The sequence below is a fragment of the Littorina saxatilis genome, linkage group LG8, assembly GCF_037325665.1.
Source record: "Littorina saxatilis isolate snail1 linkage group LG8, US_GU_Lsax_2.0, whole genome shotgun sequence".
In the NCBI taxonomy this organism is placed as follows: Eukaryota; Metazoa; Mollusca; class Gastropoda; order Littorinimorpha; family Littorinidae; genus Littorina; species Littorina saxatilis.
Window position 1 is genome coordinate 24,577,948 of NC_090252.1, and position 17,473 is coordinate 24,595,420.

General features: G+C 39.7%; 2 protein-coding genes across 4 annotated transcripts in view; one reads left to right on the top strand and one right to left on the bottom strand.

The window, feature by feature from the left end:
- The window catches only part of LOC138973113 (uncharacterized), a 7,037-nt gene extending 4,098 nt beyond the window's left edge, over window positions 1-2,939 (top strand). The window contains exons 3-4 of one of the 2 annotated variants that reach the window (XM_070345772.1): window positions 2,041-2,213; window positions 2,697-2,939. In XM_070345772.1, the coding sequence (XP_070201873.1) occupies window positions 2,041-2,213; window positions 2,697-2,834 (311 nt within the window). In that variant the 3' untranslated portion in view covers window positions 2,835-2,939. The remainder of the gene's footprint in view (window positions 1-2,040; window positions 2,214-2,696) is intronic. The other variant, XM_070345773.1, reaches the window with a different exon arrangement.
- Window positions 1-17,473, bottom strand: part of LOC138973114 (protein eyes shut-like) — a 102,700-nt gene that overhangs the window by 30,190 nt on the left and 55,037 nt on the right. The gene's annotated exons all lie outside the window — the stretch shown is intronic.

Below are 17,473 nucleotides of genomic sequence, written 5' to 3' on the forward strand. Positions count from 1 at the left end.
TTTTTACTGAAGAGGTACCGTCTAGCACTGTTTACACCCAGTACGTTGCTGGTTTTGTCCTACAAATGTACACCAAAAAGCTCTTGTGCTGCCCTGTCAGTGGTACTCAGCTTACAAAGAGGAGCAGACAACCTGAAGAAAGTTTGAGTGACGTCTTCAAATGCTTGCCATACTTCCCAAGCCTTCTGATTCCCCAATACCATTGAAGAACGACATAGTGTCACAGCCTGTAAGGCTATGCAAAATGGGCAGACAGGGTGACTTCTCTTGGCCAATGGCTTTGGCAATGTGGCGATACACTTCACGAGCAGAATAAAACACAACACAGCTGGAATGAGAAGCAGACTGTCTGGCCTCCTCTACATCCATGGTGCAGGAAATCAGCCTGTGGTACCCTTCACACAAAAGATGAAAAGTGACATTTTTATTTGAATGTATTTGAATGTTTACTATCTCAGAGAGTCGGTCAAAGCCGGGTTAGCAAGTCTTCACACAACAGACCAAAATGAAAGAAAATTGTATTTCATGAATTCGTATAATTCTTACTGTTTCAGGTTAAAAAACAAACAAACACAGTTTCCAGTGACCCAACTGATTCTGGAATCTTTCTGACCGCTACATTTATTCGCTTCAAACAGTCGCTAACAGAATGTTGACCATAGTGAGGGTTCGTACGTTAAACCCATCAAATTCACAGAGGTCGCTTACAAATGATGTGCAAACATGTTCCAATTAATACAAATAAAAAAATCTTACTGTTAAGATGTATTAGGTAACAAACCTTGATACAGTAGTACTAGTGAAATCGGCTCCCTTCTGTGGCACCGGAATAAATGCAGAACGCTTGTTCCCAGGAACCGGCATGTGGTGTAACTCTTGTATATATCCTGTAAAAATAAAATTCACACCAATGCACGGTCAACTTAAAATAAGCAAAAGGATGAGAAACAAGCAACAAACCAAAATTGTAAAACTCAAAGAGCGGTACCTCTTCATTTTTCAAAACCACTTATCTCATTTGATTAGCATACACCTACGTATGCTTTTGTCTGTTACCTACCGTCTTTGAAAGTTTGATCACAACACTGTAAAGACATGGGGAGTGGAGTGTTTTTATCTCCAGCTGGTCATCCTACTATCTGGCCTACCCTCACTCAGTTTTTGACTCTACCCCTCCCCACCTTATGGAAGTCCTTAACGTAGGCAGGACTAATCATTTATCATACCATGAACAATCTCTTTCTCCTCGCCTTTTATTCAAAGTTCGTTTAATCTGTTTAAAATCACCAGCGTGGCGATCATGATTTCCTTACTTGTAATCAACAGATAGATCTAGATCTATCAGCATCACAATCCAGCTTGATGAGCTATTGCAAGATTACTCTGCATTTCAGCGCTTCACCCGATGAATAACAGACCCCAGGGGAGAATTAAACAGTAAAATGATGTGACATTGGTGAATGGATGCGTATTCTTGAAAACTTACCTTCAGAAACGTTGTTTTCGCTCAAATCAAAACACGCAATGTTGCGGAGGCCGCCATCTTGAATTTTCATGCTGCGGATATATAAAATTCTAAAAACGATCAAATTAAATACCAGAACACAAAAATACCCATAAGAGTATTTATGTCATGCATGTGTTTATCAGCAGACAACTTCTGGTGCATGGTAAACCATTGAATTTTACATTTGCTGAGTTGGGAATATTTACTGCTGAGCGCTTTTGGTACGAATTTCGTCTGCTGTAAATGCAGCCTTTTATTCCCTATCAAAGACAAAAAAAAACGATTTCTGAAGTGGCTCTGTATCTGAAATCCCTTAAATAATTATAAGGAACAATACCACAAAGTATGATGTTTGTTGCAAGATGTGAATGATTTATGAGTGCGTCTGCAACATACGAGCCCCACTATGACTATTGGAACCATGCACCGAGCTATGGAATCGGTCCCATCCAGGTCAGCGAGCTCAGTCGCACGTGCAGAAGAGAAATTCCGAATTTTGTAACACAAGTGAAGTGTGTTCTCTCTGTTTTTAGGTCTAGGAATCGATCGCAGCCGCGTAGACAAGTCGAAGTGTGACACCAAGACAGCTGGGGTGAACGGCAAGGGCAAGGAGTACATCATCAGGGCGCTCTTCTTCAGGTGTTACCTCAGGGCCATCTGGGGCCCGCCTGACATCTGTGACGTTAAGGGCGAGGATGACGTCAAAGTAAGACCTGCTTCAGTTTAAGACTTTTTAAAAATTTAATTTTAACTTTGTTTTAGAATTCTTGTCTGTCTGTTTATCCACCCCCCCCCCCCCCCCGCCATATAATTTTGATTTGCTTCAGCCTAATCTCCTTCTTTCCTTCCTTAATTCTTTCCCCTCATCTCTTCCTTTCTCGCTATTCTTATTTTTTTCTTAATTTTCACATAAATTTACGTCTTTCCCTGCTTTCGTTCTTCCGTCATTGTCCCCTTTGGACCCTTTTGTTCTTTGTTTCATTTTTTCTTTCTTTCTTTAAATCAGTCTTGCTTCCTCTTATTTTTATTATATCATATCATTCTTCATTTCTTTCTTTGTCTTTTTTCTCTTTTTTGTTCGTGGCCCATGTCTATATGCCTGTCAGTCTGACCGTCTGTCTGTGTTTGTGTCACTGTTTGTTTCCTTGCTTACGTTTTCGTTGATTCTTCTCTGTTTTCAACCCCTCAGGGAAAGAAAGGCATACTGATCTTCACGGGATGTGAAGGCTTTGGTCAGCACATTGACCTGTGGGACGGTGAGAGTTGCTCCATGGGCTGTGCATACTTTGACCGCTGTAGCTCTGTGGAATTTTACGAGCTACGATGATCGGGGTCGCATCGACATACTGTGAGCCAGATATTCGTACCTCGATCCATTGTCGGCGATGGTTGCTGCGAAGGAACATTAAAAAATATTGATTTATTATTTTTCGTTGTTGTTGCTTTTTGTGTGTTTCTTTTACCCCTGTGTGTGTGTGTTTGTGTGTGTGTGTGTGTGTGTGTGTGTATGTGTGTGTGTGTGTGTGTGTGTGTGTGTGTGTGTGTGTGTGTGTGTGTGCGTGTGTGTGTGTGTGTGTGTGTGTGTGTGTGTGTGTGTTTGTGTGTGTGACATGCGACACAGATTTTTAAGAACAAAACAAAATCTGGCAAACCTTTCAAAGAAAAACTAGCAGGCATCGAGAATAATAAAAGCTACAGCAAATAATATTTACATTTAATGCAGACTTAATAGCCGCATGAAACTAATTATTTGAAGGTTTAAAGCGAGAGATGAATTCTGAAGAACTGCTGAAGAACTGCTCTGCCATGAGCAAAGGAGAATTTGCAGTGTCCTGGACCCGTATGCTTATGGGGGAAGTACGCGACAACTCCCGAAGTTTTGAGTGACATCGAAAGTACTCACTTTCGTATGCATGGGCCGGAAGAAGGGCTTACTTCGAAGCAAAGCGAGGAAATAACTGAGGGTAGTTTGCGACTACTTCCAAAGTTTTGAGCGACATCGGAAGTGCATCCTCACTTTCGCATGCATGGGACGAACAAAGAGCTTACTTTGGAAGCAAACTAGGAAGTAAGTGAGGGTAATTGTACTACAGCGAGACTCAGTAGTACAAACGCTACTTCCAAAGTTTCTCAGTGCAAAATGGCAGGGCTTTTCTTCGAGTTTTCATATCAAACCGAGCTAACGCAAATGAAAGTCCCAACAAGTCGCATAAGGCGAAAATACAATATTTAGTCAAGTAGCTGTCGAACTCACAGAATGAAACTGAACGCAATGCCATTTTTCAGCAAGACCGTATACTCGTAGCATCGTCAGTCCACCGCTCATATTTTTGGAATCAGGAACCGACAAGGAATAAGATGAAAGTGTTTTTAAATTGATTTGAACAATTTAATTTTGATAATAATTTTTATATATTTAATTTTCAGAGCTTGTTTTTAATCCGAATATAACATATTTATATGTTTTTGGAATCAGCAAATGATGGAGAATAAGATAAACGTAAATTTGGATCGTTTTATAAATTTTTATTTTTTTTTTACAATTTTCAGATTTTTAATGACCAAAGTCATTAATTAATTTTTAAGCCACCAAGCTGAAATGCAATACCGAAGTCCGGGCTTTGTCGAAGATTACTTGACCAAAATTTCAACCAATTTGGTTGAAAAATGAGGGCGTGACAGTGCCGCCTCAACTTTCACGAAAAGCCGGATATGACGTCATCAAAGACATTTATCAAAAAAATGAAAAAAACATTCGGGGATTTCATACCCAGGAACTCTCATGTCAAATTTCATAAAGATCGGTCCAGTAGTTTAGTCTGAATCGCTCTACACACACACACACACACACACACACACACACACACACACACACACACACACGCACGCACATACACCACGACCCTCGTTTCGATTCCCCCTCGATGTTAAAATATTTAGTCAAAACTTGACTAAATATAACAAGTCGCGTAAGGCGAAAATACAATATTTAGTCAAGTAGCTGCCATTTTTCAGCAAGACCGTATACTCGTAGCATCGTCAGTGCACCGCTCATGGCAAAGGCAGTGAAATTGACAAGAAGAGCGGGGTAGTAGTTGCGCTAAGAAGGATAGCACGCTTTTCTGTACCTCTCTTTGTTTTAACTTTCTGAGCGTGTTTTTAATCCAAACATATCATATCTATGTTTTTGGAATCAGGAACCGACAAGGAATAAGATGAAAGTGTTTTTAAATTGATTTGGACAATTTAATTTTGATAATAATTTTTATATATTTAATTTTCAGAGCTTGTTTTTAATCGGAATATAACATATTTATATGTTTTTGGAATTAGCAAATGATGGAGAATAAGATAAACGTAAATTTGGATCGTTTTATAAATTTTTATTTTTTTTTTACAATTTTCAGATTTTTAATGACCAAAGTCATTAATTAATTTTTAAGCCACCAAGCTGAAATGCAATACCGAACCCCGGGCTTCGTCGAAGATTACTTGACCAAAATTTCAACCAATTTGGTTGAAAAATGAGGGCGTGACAGTGCCGCCTCAACTTTCACGAAAAGCCGGATATGACGTCATCAAAGACATTTATCAAAAAAATGAAAAAAACATTCGGGGATTTCATACCCAGGAACTCTCATGTCAAATTTCATAAAGATCGGTCCAGTAGTTTAGTCTGAATCGCTCTACACACACACACACACACACGCACGCACGCACGCACATACACCACGACCCTAGTTTCGATTCCCCCTCGATGTTAAAATATTTAGTCAAAACTTGACTAAATATAAAAAACATTTAGTCAAAACTTGACTAAATGTAAAAAGAGAAAATAGAAGGAAAAGTCGTATCTCGTGCGTGCATTTCGTGCAAATTTCCCTGAATACAAACCAGCCAGCTTTGACTTTTGTTCGTTCTGGGTCACTGGCCACCACTCTTTCATCCCCGCTTATACGAGGGGGTGTTTCACTGTAAATGGGCGTCGTTGTGTGCATGTGTGAGTGTGAGAGTGTGCGTGTGAGAGTGTGTGTGTGTGTGTGTGTGTGTGTGAGAGAGTGTATGCATGTGTGTATGTGTGAGAGAGAGAGAGAGTGTGTGTGTGTGTGTGTGTGTGCGTGCGTGCGTGTGTGCGTGCGTGCGTGCGTGCGTGCGTGCGTGCGTGCGTAGTTGTGCGTCTGTTTATTCATTCGTTTGTTTGCGTGCACGCGCGCACATGTGTGTGTGTGTGTGTATGTGTGCACCCCATCCCCCCCCCCTACCACACACTATTATGAGCTGAGTATTTGTGCTTCGATATTTTATTTATGTTCTTACGTTTTATGTTGTTTATTATAAGACGCTGAAGAGTGGAACAGCCAGCTCAGCAAGGTGCTCTTTGTTACTGACATGCCAGGAGTGACCAGCAAGAGAGAGCAGCAGGACGCAGTCCTCAAGAACCTCACGCTTGAGATGATGCACCAGGACTACAACGCTTCATTATGGACTCACATCTACACTGACGGGTCCTCAGATGGTGCCATCAAAAACGGAGGAAGCGGGATCCTGGTACGCTACCCAGACGGACACACCCTTTCAAGATCCCTGCCTGCCGGAGAGAGCTGTCATCCAACTACCGGGCAGAACTCACCGCTCTCAGGGAAGCAGTTAGCCTGGTCAGCGAACACCCACCCTCTCACGCCGTCTTCCTGACCGACTGCAGATCCGCCGTCCAAAGCCTGCAGTCGCCCAAAGAGCAGCTGGAACGAGACACCCAGCGTCTTCTTTGTACTCTCTCCCAGAGCACCCAGAGCACAAACGTCGCTGTCCAGTGGATCCCTGCTCACTGTGGCCTCTCAGGGAACGAGGAAGCGGACAGACTGGCCAAGACTGGCAGCCATCTGGAGCAGACAAGACCAACAGTCTCTTACAGTGAAGCCAAAACCCTGGTGAAAAGACACTACCAAACCACCTGGAATGCCCAACACAGCCTGCCATCTGATGATCAGATGCCCAACCTACAGCGCCATCAGCAGACCATCCTCTTCCGCCTACGGACTGGACACTGTCGACTGCGTGCCCACATGCACCGCCTTGGTCTGTCGCACACACCGAACTGCCCGTGCGAAACAGGCCCACAGACCCCGGAGCACATCCTGCAGACCTGCCCGCTCCACCAGGAAGCCAGAACAGATCACTGGCCCCAAGGTGCCACACTGCAGGAGAAACTCTGGGGCACCAAAGGCTCCCTGATCCTGACCACCAGCTTTATTCAAGCTACAAAACTTGAAGTCTGACCTGAGGCCAAAAATCCTGGAACGCCGAAGAAGAAGAAGAAGAAGTTTATTATGATTCACCACACCCGAGTTTCTCATAATTGAGATAATACAGTGTTCTATGTCTATGTCTATGTCTAACACACATGCACACACGCGCGTAGGCTAAACAAATCCAATCTTAACTTTCAACTTTATATAAACATACATCCTGTTCACAATTAACGAGGACAAACATAATTTACAAATACCCAAGTACAACAATTTATCTTTTGTAAAATTTCGGACACACATTTTCCCAATTAATATGAAAGTCACTGAACTTAACTTCTTTTTACTACACCTTATATTTTTTTTTCTTGTGTTTTTTTGTTGTTGTTGTTGAAATTGCTGGACATTTTATTTTGTTTGCAGCATCATACACGATTTCAAATTTTGTGTGTGTTTTCTTTCGCAATCAAAGTTTTAACATGCTTTTGAAGAATTGATGGGAACACTTTAAAATCTTTCTGTACGTACGATCTTTTCCCAGTCTGTGAATTTAGTGTGAGAACCCGTATTGTAAGTTCGTTGTCCCTATGGGCATTAACAGCGTGGTTAATAACATCATCAAAGAGCTCATGATCAGAGTGACCGTAGTGTGCATCTGAAATTTATGTGTTTAACTGTAACAACTTGAAGAAAGAACAAGCCTGTGTTACTTGACTGAAATGCAAAAACCTCCAACTACTGTCAAGTAAAACTAGGTAAAAAATACATGAAAATGGAGGTTAGAGAAAAGTTTCAATGCCTGGGGCACGTAACAACGGAAGACTGGGGCCCGTGACTGTCAGAAATGGATAAGTTTGGGGCGCGTAAACACTGAGTACAAGGGTACCCTTTTACTTTGTTCTCGTGCTTCTTCGCGATACATCTTGTCATTATGCACGTTTTCCCTAAAGTTAAAGAGAGTCTAAAAAATCTGTTTTTGCGGATAGCATACCAATGGACTGCGTTACTTTAGTGTTTTTACCATTTTTTCTCTCCAACGTAGTCACATTTTCGTTGAAATCAAGTTTTCTTGAGTGATTGTGCTTGAACAAAACGCCTAAAATTCAAACAAAAACTGCGACTGCTTAGTGCAGAAAACATTCACAACCATAACTAAACTAATCTGTTTTTAGTACGCTTCTGATTCTTTTCTAATACAATTTTAGCCAGCATACATTCACACCGCCGCTTTCGCCCTCTGGGTACAAAATAGGGCCTAACAACAGTCTCAGTGGGTTCGTATATTGGGCGTAACGTGTCTCGACACGACTCGAGTGGCAAAGAACATACCCTGCAACTCCCGTCTCAGTCAGTGAAGCCGTTTTGTCATCATACCCGGCCACAGACAGACACACACAAACCAGCTTTTTTCTTTTTATATTTAGTCAAGTTTTGTTTTATATTTAGTCAAGTTTTGACTAAATATTTTAACATCGAGGGGGAATCGAAACGAGGGTCGTGGTGTATGTGCGTGCGTGTGTGTGTCTGTGTGTGTGTGTAGAGCGATTCAGACTAAACTACTGGACCGATCTTTATGAAATTTGACATGAGAGTTCCTGGGTATGAAATCCCCGAATGTTTTTTTCATTTTTTTGATAAATGTCTTTGATGACGTCATATCCGGCTTTTCGTGAAAGTTGAGGCGGCACTGTCACGCCCTCATTTTTCAACCAAATTGGTTGAAATTTTGGTCAAGTAATCTTCGACAAAGCCCGGACTTCGGTATTGCATTTCAGCTTGGTGGCTTAAAAATTAATTAATGACTTTGGTCATTAAAAATCTGAAAATTGTAAAAAAATAAAAAAAATTATAAAACGATCCAAACTTACGTTTATCTTATTCTCCATCATTTGCTGATTCCAAAAACATATAAATATGTTATATTCGGATTAAAAACAAGCTCTGAAAATTAAATATATAAAAATTATTATCAAAATTAAATTGTCCAAATCAATTTAAAAACACTTTCATCTTATTCCTTGTCGGTTCCTGATTCCAAAAACATATAGATATGATATGTTTGGATTAAAAACACGCTCAGAAAGTTAAAACAAAGAGAGGTACAGAAAAGCGTGCTATCCTTCTTAGCGCAACTACTACCCCGCTCTTCTTGTCAATTTCACTGCCTTTGCCATGAGCGGTGGACTGACGATGCTACGAGTATACGGTCTTGCTGAAAAATGGCATTGCGTTCAGTTTCATTCTGTGAGTTCGACAGCTACTTGACTAAATATTGTATTTTCGCCTTACGCGACTTGTTCTTTTTTACATTTAGTCAAAACTTGACTAAATGTTTTAACATAGAGGGGGAATTGAGACGAGGGTCATGGTGTATGTGTGTGTGTGTGTGTGTGTGTGTGTGTGTGTGTGTGTGTGTGTGTGTGTGTGTGTGTGTGTGTGTGTGTGTGTGTGTGTGTGTCTGTCTGTCTGAAATTTTACATGAGAGTTCCTGGGAATGATATCCCCGGACGTTTTTATTTTTATTTTTTTATAAATACCTTTGATGACGTCATATCCGGCTTTCTGTAAAAGTTGAGGCGGTACTGTCACTCCCTCATTTTTCAATCAAATTGATTGAAATTTTGGCCAAGCAATCTTCGACAAAGGCCGGACTTCGGTATTGCATTTCAGCTTGGTGGCTTAAAAATGAATTAATGACTTTGGTCATTAAACATCTGAAAATTGTAAACAAATTTTTTTTTAATAAAACGATCCAAATTTACGTTCATCTTATTCTTCAATATTTTCTGATTCCAAAAAACATATAAATATGTTATATTTGGATTAAAAACAAGCTCTGAAAAATAAAAATATAAAAATTATGATCAAAATTAAATTTTCGAAATCAATTTAAAAACACTTTCATCTTCCATTCCTTGTCGGTTCCTGATTCCAAAAACATATAGATATGATATGTTTGGATTAAAAACACGCTCAGAAAGTTAAAACAAAGAGAGGTACAGAAAAGCGTGCTATCCTTCTTAGCGCAACTACTACCCCGCTCTTCTTGTCAATTTCACTGCCTTTGCCATGAGCGGTGGACTGACGATGCTACGAGTATAGCTCTTTCTCACTAGCGAGGCCGGAGGTGTGCACGAGTTTCGTCCCTTTGGTTCGGTAAGTTCCGGTTAAGATAGAGGCGGCAGTCGAGCGCATGAACGTGAAAGAATTGAAAGATTTTCTTCGGAAACATGGCCAACTTGTCAGTGGAAAAAAAGAAGAATTAGTGCGCAGAGCAAGAGGCACGTTTCAGCTGCGAAAAGATGGCAAGGATGCTATCGATAATGCTGTGGAAACAAATGATTCAAGTTAGCATTTGACAGACCACTTCGACTGTCAGTGTCACGAACTTGTAGCCTATGTGTTAAATGTTATCAATAATTATTGAGCACACGCGGAATTTGTGCGTGAATCAGTGAGTCCTTTTGATGCTTGGTAGTCATGCATTTATTGTTGTTAACTGGATGTGCGTGTTGTCTAAGGCTAATGTCAGACGGAGCTCGCAAAACACGAAACAAAAGCCGAACAAAAGCAAAACTACACACAAAAGCACCATGTTTTGCTTTTGTTCGGCTTTTGTTTCGTGTTTTGCGAGCTCCATCTGACATTAGCCTAAGAGCAGTTTCACATTACCAGTTCATGGCTCTTTAATGTTACTTCAGTTGTTTTACTTTACATTGTTTACCAACTTTGTTAAACTGCTATTGTTTGTATATGTTTTAGATAAATAAAACCCAAACTGTATCAACTGCGTCTGTTGAAGTGTGTGTGATTATCTGTAAAACAAGTCATTCATCAAGCTTCAGATTCATCATGTCTTTATTCTTTGAATACATATATAATTATATAATACACTGCATTGTCGTTCCTCGGCAAATATTTCAGCCAACAGTGAATAAAAAACAAAATGTAATCACACACAGGTAATAAATATTTTTCCCTTAAAAACATAAAAAGCATAGATACACACCACACAAACCCTATTTATAATTTCATGTACATAATCCCACGTTACAAAATAGTGCACTCCTTACAACACACGCTCACACCTGGTTGGTTTGCGTTCAACTTCTCAGACATATTCGATATTCAGGCATGAAAATTCTCCGTATTTTCCATATTTTCCGTATTTTTGAAAAAAATAAACCGTATTTTTTTTATTTTCCGTATTGTTCCTTTTTTTTAATTTTTATTTTTTTATTTTTTATTTTTTTTATTTTTTTTATTTTTTTTTTTCCCAGTCATAGTTATAATAAAATAGTTTTGGGGCCATGTTTGAATCCAATTTTAAGGCTCAGATAGCCCCAGATTGCACCAAATTGCACCCTTGAAAAAAAAAATTCCGGGGGTGCATGCCCCCGGACCTCCCTAGAAGTCTTGGCGCTTTGCGCCTGCGAAACTTGGCGCTACGCGCCTGCGAAACTTGGCGCTACGCGCCTTCGAATTTTGTTTTCAGTATTTTTTTTCTCAGTTTTCATGCCTGATATTTTAACTGGATACAAACATTTGGAGTACAAACCAGTATCAGTTTTCATGCATACTAGTTTTATAATTTCTGTCTTCCATGCATTGGGAATGTAAGCATCAATGAGTGACATACACAGAGTCAATGACTGAGATTTATAGTGACACTAGAGACTACAGTCATACTGAGACACGGCAGTCCTTCTTACAGCTCATGTGCCTGTTACTGTTTCACACAGACAAGAGCAAAATGCACTAATGATTGAAGGAAGTATGTTGTACAACAACATTCTTTTACACTTTTATGTACATGAACAAATAATACCCATCTGATTAACTAGACGAGAAAGTCACTCTGTCAAGTTGCACAAAATCTTGTCATTTTCTAAAAGAAAGAGTAACACGTAGGCGCTGCTCCCAAGCTCTTTTCAGTTGCTTGTTTGTTGGAAGTTTATGTAGCCTGACAACTCTTTCTTCAATAATTTTTCCACGATAGTTATGGCAAATGACACAGTACTGCTTTCCACCACCACACACTCTGAGCGAGCTTTCTTTCAGTGCAGACGCCATGATGTAGAAGATACCGGAACTAACCCAGCGTTTCTCCTTCGTTGAAGAGCATGGAAAGATAACTCGTACTTGACTAGAAGTGAGAAAGAGCTATACGGTCTTGCTGAAAAATGGCATTGCGTTCAGTTTCATTCTGTGAGTTCGACAGCTACTTGACTAAATATTGTATTTTCGCCTTACGCGACTTGTTTTTATATTTAGTCAAGTTTTGACTAAATATTTTAACATCGAGGGGGAATCGAAACGAGGGTCGTGGTGTATGTGCGTGTGTGTGTGCGTGTGTGTGTGTGTGTGTGTCTGTGTGTGTGTGTAGAGCGATTCAGACTAAACTACTGGACCGATCTTTATGAAATTTGACATGAGAGTTCCTGGGTATGAAATCCCCATACGTTTTTTTCATTTTTTTGATAAATGTCTTTGATGACGTCATATCCGGTTTTTCGTGAAAGTTGAGGCGGCACTGTCACGCCCTCATTTTTCAACCAAATTGGGTGAAATTTTGGTCAAGTAATCTTCGACGAAGCCCGGACTTCGGTATTGCATTTCAGCTTGGTGGCTTAAAAATTAATTAATGACTTTGGTCATTAAAAATCTGAAAATTGTAAAAAAAAATAAAAATTTATAAAACGATCCAAATTTACGTTTATCTTATTCTCCATCATTTGCTGATTCCAAAAACATATAAATATGTTATATTCGGATTAAAAACAAGCTCTGAAAATTAAATATATAAAAATTATTATCAAAATTAAATTGTCCAAATCAATTTAAAAACACTTTCATCTTATTCCTTGTCGGTTCCTGATTCCAAAAACATATAGATATGATATGTTTGGATTAAAAACACGCTCAGAAAGTTAAAACAAAGAGAGGTACAGAAAACCGTGCTATCCTTCTTAGCGCAACTACTACCCCGCTCTTCTTGTCAATTTCACTGCCTTTGCCATGAGCGGTGGACTGACGATGCTACGAGTATACGGTCTTGCTGAAAAATGGCATTGCGTTCAGTTTCATTCTGTGAGTTCGACAGCTACTTGACTAAATATTGTATTTTCGCCTTACGCGACTTGTTCTTTTTTACATTTAGTCAAAACTTGACTAAATGTTTTAACATAGAGGGGGAATTGAGACGAGGGTCATGGTGTATGTGTGTGTGTGTGTGTGTGTGTGTGTGTGTGTGTGTGTGTGTGTGTGTGTGTGTGTGTACCCCCGTTTCCACAGGTTTGGTTGCCTAAATCACCATAAGGCAACCATCCACACGTGGATGGCAACCTAAACTCTGGATGGCAACCTAATTGTGTGGATGGTCGCTTCATTTAACACCGTTAAATTGACTTTTTTGACGGAAAGAATGTCATAACAATGTTCAAAATGACATTCTTTCCGTCCTCTATAGGCGACGAAATAGGTCAAATTTTGTGCATTTTTTAGTGCAAAATTCTTCGATGCCGGAGCGAGTACTGCACCCAGTGCTGTTGTAGTGCAAGTGCACTAGAAAGGCACTCCACCCAGTGCCGCCTCTTAGGTAACCATCCACACTTTAGGTATGTGTGTGTGTGTGTGTGTGTGTGTGTGTGTGTGTGTGTGTGTCTGTCTGTCTGAAATTTTACATGAGAGTTCCTGGGAATGATATCCCCGGACGTTTTTATTTTTATTTTTTTATAAATACCTTTGATGACGTCATATCCGGCTTTCTGTAAAAGTTGAGGCGGCACTGTCACTCCCTCATTTTTCAATCAAATTGATTGAAATTTTGGCCAAGCAATCTTCGACAAAGGCCGGACTTCGGTATTGCATTTCAGCTTGGTGGCTTAAAAATGAATTAATGACTTTGGTCATTAAACATCTGAAAATTGTAAACAAATTTTTTTTTAATAAAACGATCCAAATTTACGTTCATCTTATTCTTCAATATTTTCTGATTCCAAAAAACATATAAATATGTTATATTTGGATTAAAAACAAGCTCTGAAAAATAAAAATATAAAAATTATGATCAAAATTAAATTTTCGAAATCAATTTAAAAACACTTTCATCTTCCATTCCTTGTCGGTTCCTGATTCCAAAAACATATAGATATGATATGTTTGGATTAAAAACACGCTCAGAAAGTTAAAACAAAGAGAGGTACAGAAAAGCGTGCTATTCTTCTCAGCGCAACTACTACCCCGCTCTTCTTGTCAATTTCACTGCCTTTGCCACAAGCGGTGGACTTACGATGCTACGAGTATACGGTCTTGCTGAAAAATTGCATTGCATTCAGTTTCGTTCTGTGAGTTCGACAGCTAGACTAAATGTTGTATTTTCGCCTTACGCGACTTGTTTTTATATTTAGTCAAGTTTTGACTAAATATTTTAACATCGAGGGGGAATCGAAACGAGGGTCGTGGTGTATGTGCGTGTGTGTGTGCGTGTGTGTGTGTGTGTCTGTGTGTGTGTGTAGAGCGATTCAGACTAAACTACTGGACCGATCTTTATGAAATTTGACATGAGAGTTCCTGGGTATGAAATCCCCATACGTTTTTTTCATTTTTTTGATAAATGTCTTTGATGACGTCATATCCGGTTTTTCGTGAAAGTTGAGGCGGCACTGTCACGCCCTCATTTTTCAACCAAATTGGTTCAAATTTTGGTCAAGTAATCTTCGACGAAGCCCGGACTTCGGTATTGCATTTCAGCTTGGTGGCTTAAAAATTAATTAATGACTTTGGTCATTAAAAATCTGAAAATTGTAAAAAAAAATAAAAATTTATAAAACGATCCAAATTTACGTTTATCTTATTCTCCATCATTTGCTGATTCCAAAAACATATAAATATGTTATATTCGGATTAAAAACAAGCTCTGAAAATTAAATATATAAAAATTATTATCAAAATTAAATTGTCCAAATCAATTTAAAAACACTTTCATCTTATTCCTTGTCGGTTCCTGATTCCAAAAACATATAGATATGATATGTTTGGATTAAAAACACGCTCAGAAAGTTAAAACAAAGAGAGGTACAGAAAACCGTGCTATCCTTCTTAGCGCAAGTACTACCCCGCTCTTCTTGTCAATTTCACTGCCTTTGCCATGAGCGGTGGACTGACGATGCTACGAGTATACGGTCTTGCTGAAAAATGGCATTGCGTTCAGTTTCATTCTGTGAGTTCGACAGCTACTTGACTAAATATTGTATTTTCGCCTTACGCGACTTGTTCCTTTTACAATTACTTCTCCTTCTCCTTCCTTCTCTCTCTCTCTCTCTCTCTCTCTCTCTCTCTCTCTCTCTCTCTCTCTCTCTCTCTCTCTCTCTCTCTCTCTCCCACACTTTCTCTCTCTCCCCCCTCTGTCTATCTCACTCTTCCTCTTCGCGCCCTCCCTCTCCCCCCCCACCCCATCCATATCTCCCCCTCTCTCTCTCCCTCAGTCTCCTCTTGCTCACCCTCTCTCTCTCCCTCCATGCCCCGCCCCCTCTCTCTATTCCCCTCCTCTCACCTCTCACTCTCTGTCTAAAGTGTACTGCACCGTTAATGGAAAATAGTCGTTCACTCGCAGACTGACATGTGTATGGCGTTTACAGTTTCTTCTTTTGATTACTGACACTCTCATACCTACACGCTCATAGCTATACTCACATCCATGCTCACACATAAACTAACACACGTACTTAATCGCATCCGGCCTATACACTCACACACACACACTTTTTCCATGCTATTTCTTCATTTCTTTCTCCCTCTCTCAGTTATTGATATAAATGTTTACTTGGCTCATTCACTTTCTTATTGTTCCTTCCGTCATCATGTCTCCTTTTTGGCTCACGTAAGTGTAGCCTATGCGATCGTAACTTTGTCTGTCTGTGCGTGCGTGCGTGCGTGCGTGCGTGCGTGCGTGTGTATGTCTGTGGTAGAAACTTTAACATTTGACTAAACACCGAAATACTCATTTCACCTGGTTATTTTTCAAGCACCATCTTCAAAATATTGAAGCAATGATCAACATTGTGTCGGCATGTGTGTAGTTAAAGCGTGTATCCAAATAAAACGGGTGGTGGTTTTTTTTGAGGGGTTACACGCAGTTGACTGGTTTGTGTCGTGTGTGGTATGTAGACCAGGTCAGGTGTCAAGACCAGGTCAGGGGTCGCGCGAAGGATTGTGGTATCGATAGATTCACTTCTCCAGTTCTCACCTCTGCATTCGCCGATTCGGGGAAGACGATTTCCACGTTGTTCGGGTTCTAAGCCCCAGAAAAAGAAATAAAGAAGATACCAAAGGGAGATTTCCTACAGTTTGATCTGCACAGCGTTTTTCCAATGTTCACGCGAGGAAGAGCTGTCGAAAGCGCAGTGTCGATCTGGCAGCCGTATCCCGGTAAGTACAGAGACAGATCTAGTGTCTCCCACTCTGATAACGTGTCACCTACTGTTAATCCGTTTTGTTTTAATTTCTTTTTGTTTCAGCAGACACGGATGTCAAACACAGTGCTAGGCAGTCACCTCTAGTGAAATGAGTTGATCTAAAGTGCCTGTAATGTTTGAATGTCTTTTTATATTTAGTCAAGTTTTGACTAAATATTTTAACATCGAGGGGGAATCGAAACGAGGGTCGTGGTGTATGTGCGTGCGTGTGTGTGTGTGTGTGTGTGTGTGTGTGTGTGTGTAGAGCGATTCAGACTAAACTACTGGACCGATCTTTATGAAATTTGACATGAGAGTTCCTGGGTATGAAATCCCCGAATGTTTTTTTCATTTTTTTGATAAATGTCTTTGATGACGTCATATCCGGCTTTTCGTGAAAGTTGAGGCGGCACTGTCACGCCCTCATTTTTCAACCAAATTGGTTCAAATGTTGGTCAAGTAATCTTCGACAAAGCCCGGGGTTCGGTATTGCATTTCAGCTTGGTGGCTTAAAAATTAATTAATGAGTTTGGTCATTAAAAATCTGAAAATTGTAAAAAAAAATAAAAATTTATAAAACGATCCAAATTTACGTTTATCTTATTCTCCATCATTTGCTGATTCCAAAAACATATAAATATGTTATATTTGGATTAAAAACAAGCTCTGAAAATTAAATATATAAAAATTATTATCAAATTTTTTTTTCGAAATCAATTTAAAAACACTTTCATCTTATTACTTGTCGGTTCCTGATTCCAAAAACATATAGATATGATATGTTTGGATTAAAAACACGCTCAGAAAGTTAAAACAAAGAGAGGTACAGAAAAGCGTGCTATCCTTCTTAGCGCAACTACTACCCCGCTCTTCTTGTCAATTTCACTGCCTTTGCCATGAGCGGTGGACTGACGATGCTACGAGTATACGGTCTTGCTGAAAAATGGCAGCTACTTGACTAAATATTGTATTTTCGCCTTACGCGACTTGTTTCTTGGTTCGATTTATGTGAATTTCAAGACTTGCAGTAGAGTCTCACGTTTACTCTGCCGTATAAAACTGTCCACCATTTACTTGAACATGCAGATATAAGGAAACGGAATGAATCTGTTCTCAAAGTCATAAATGATCACGATTTTGCCTCAGATTCAAAACATGCACTGTCATGGTTTTGTCTGTAAGTCTTACCTTGCAACAACTTCCTTGAACTTGAAAGACAGTTTGTGAATGCTAGATCTGTATCGCGTTTCATTCCAGACTCGATC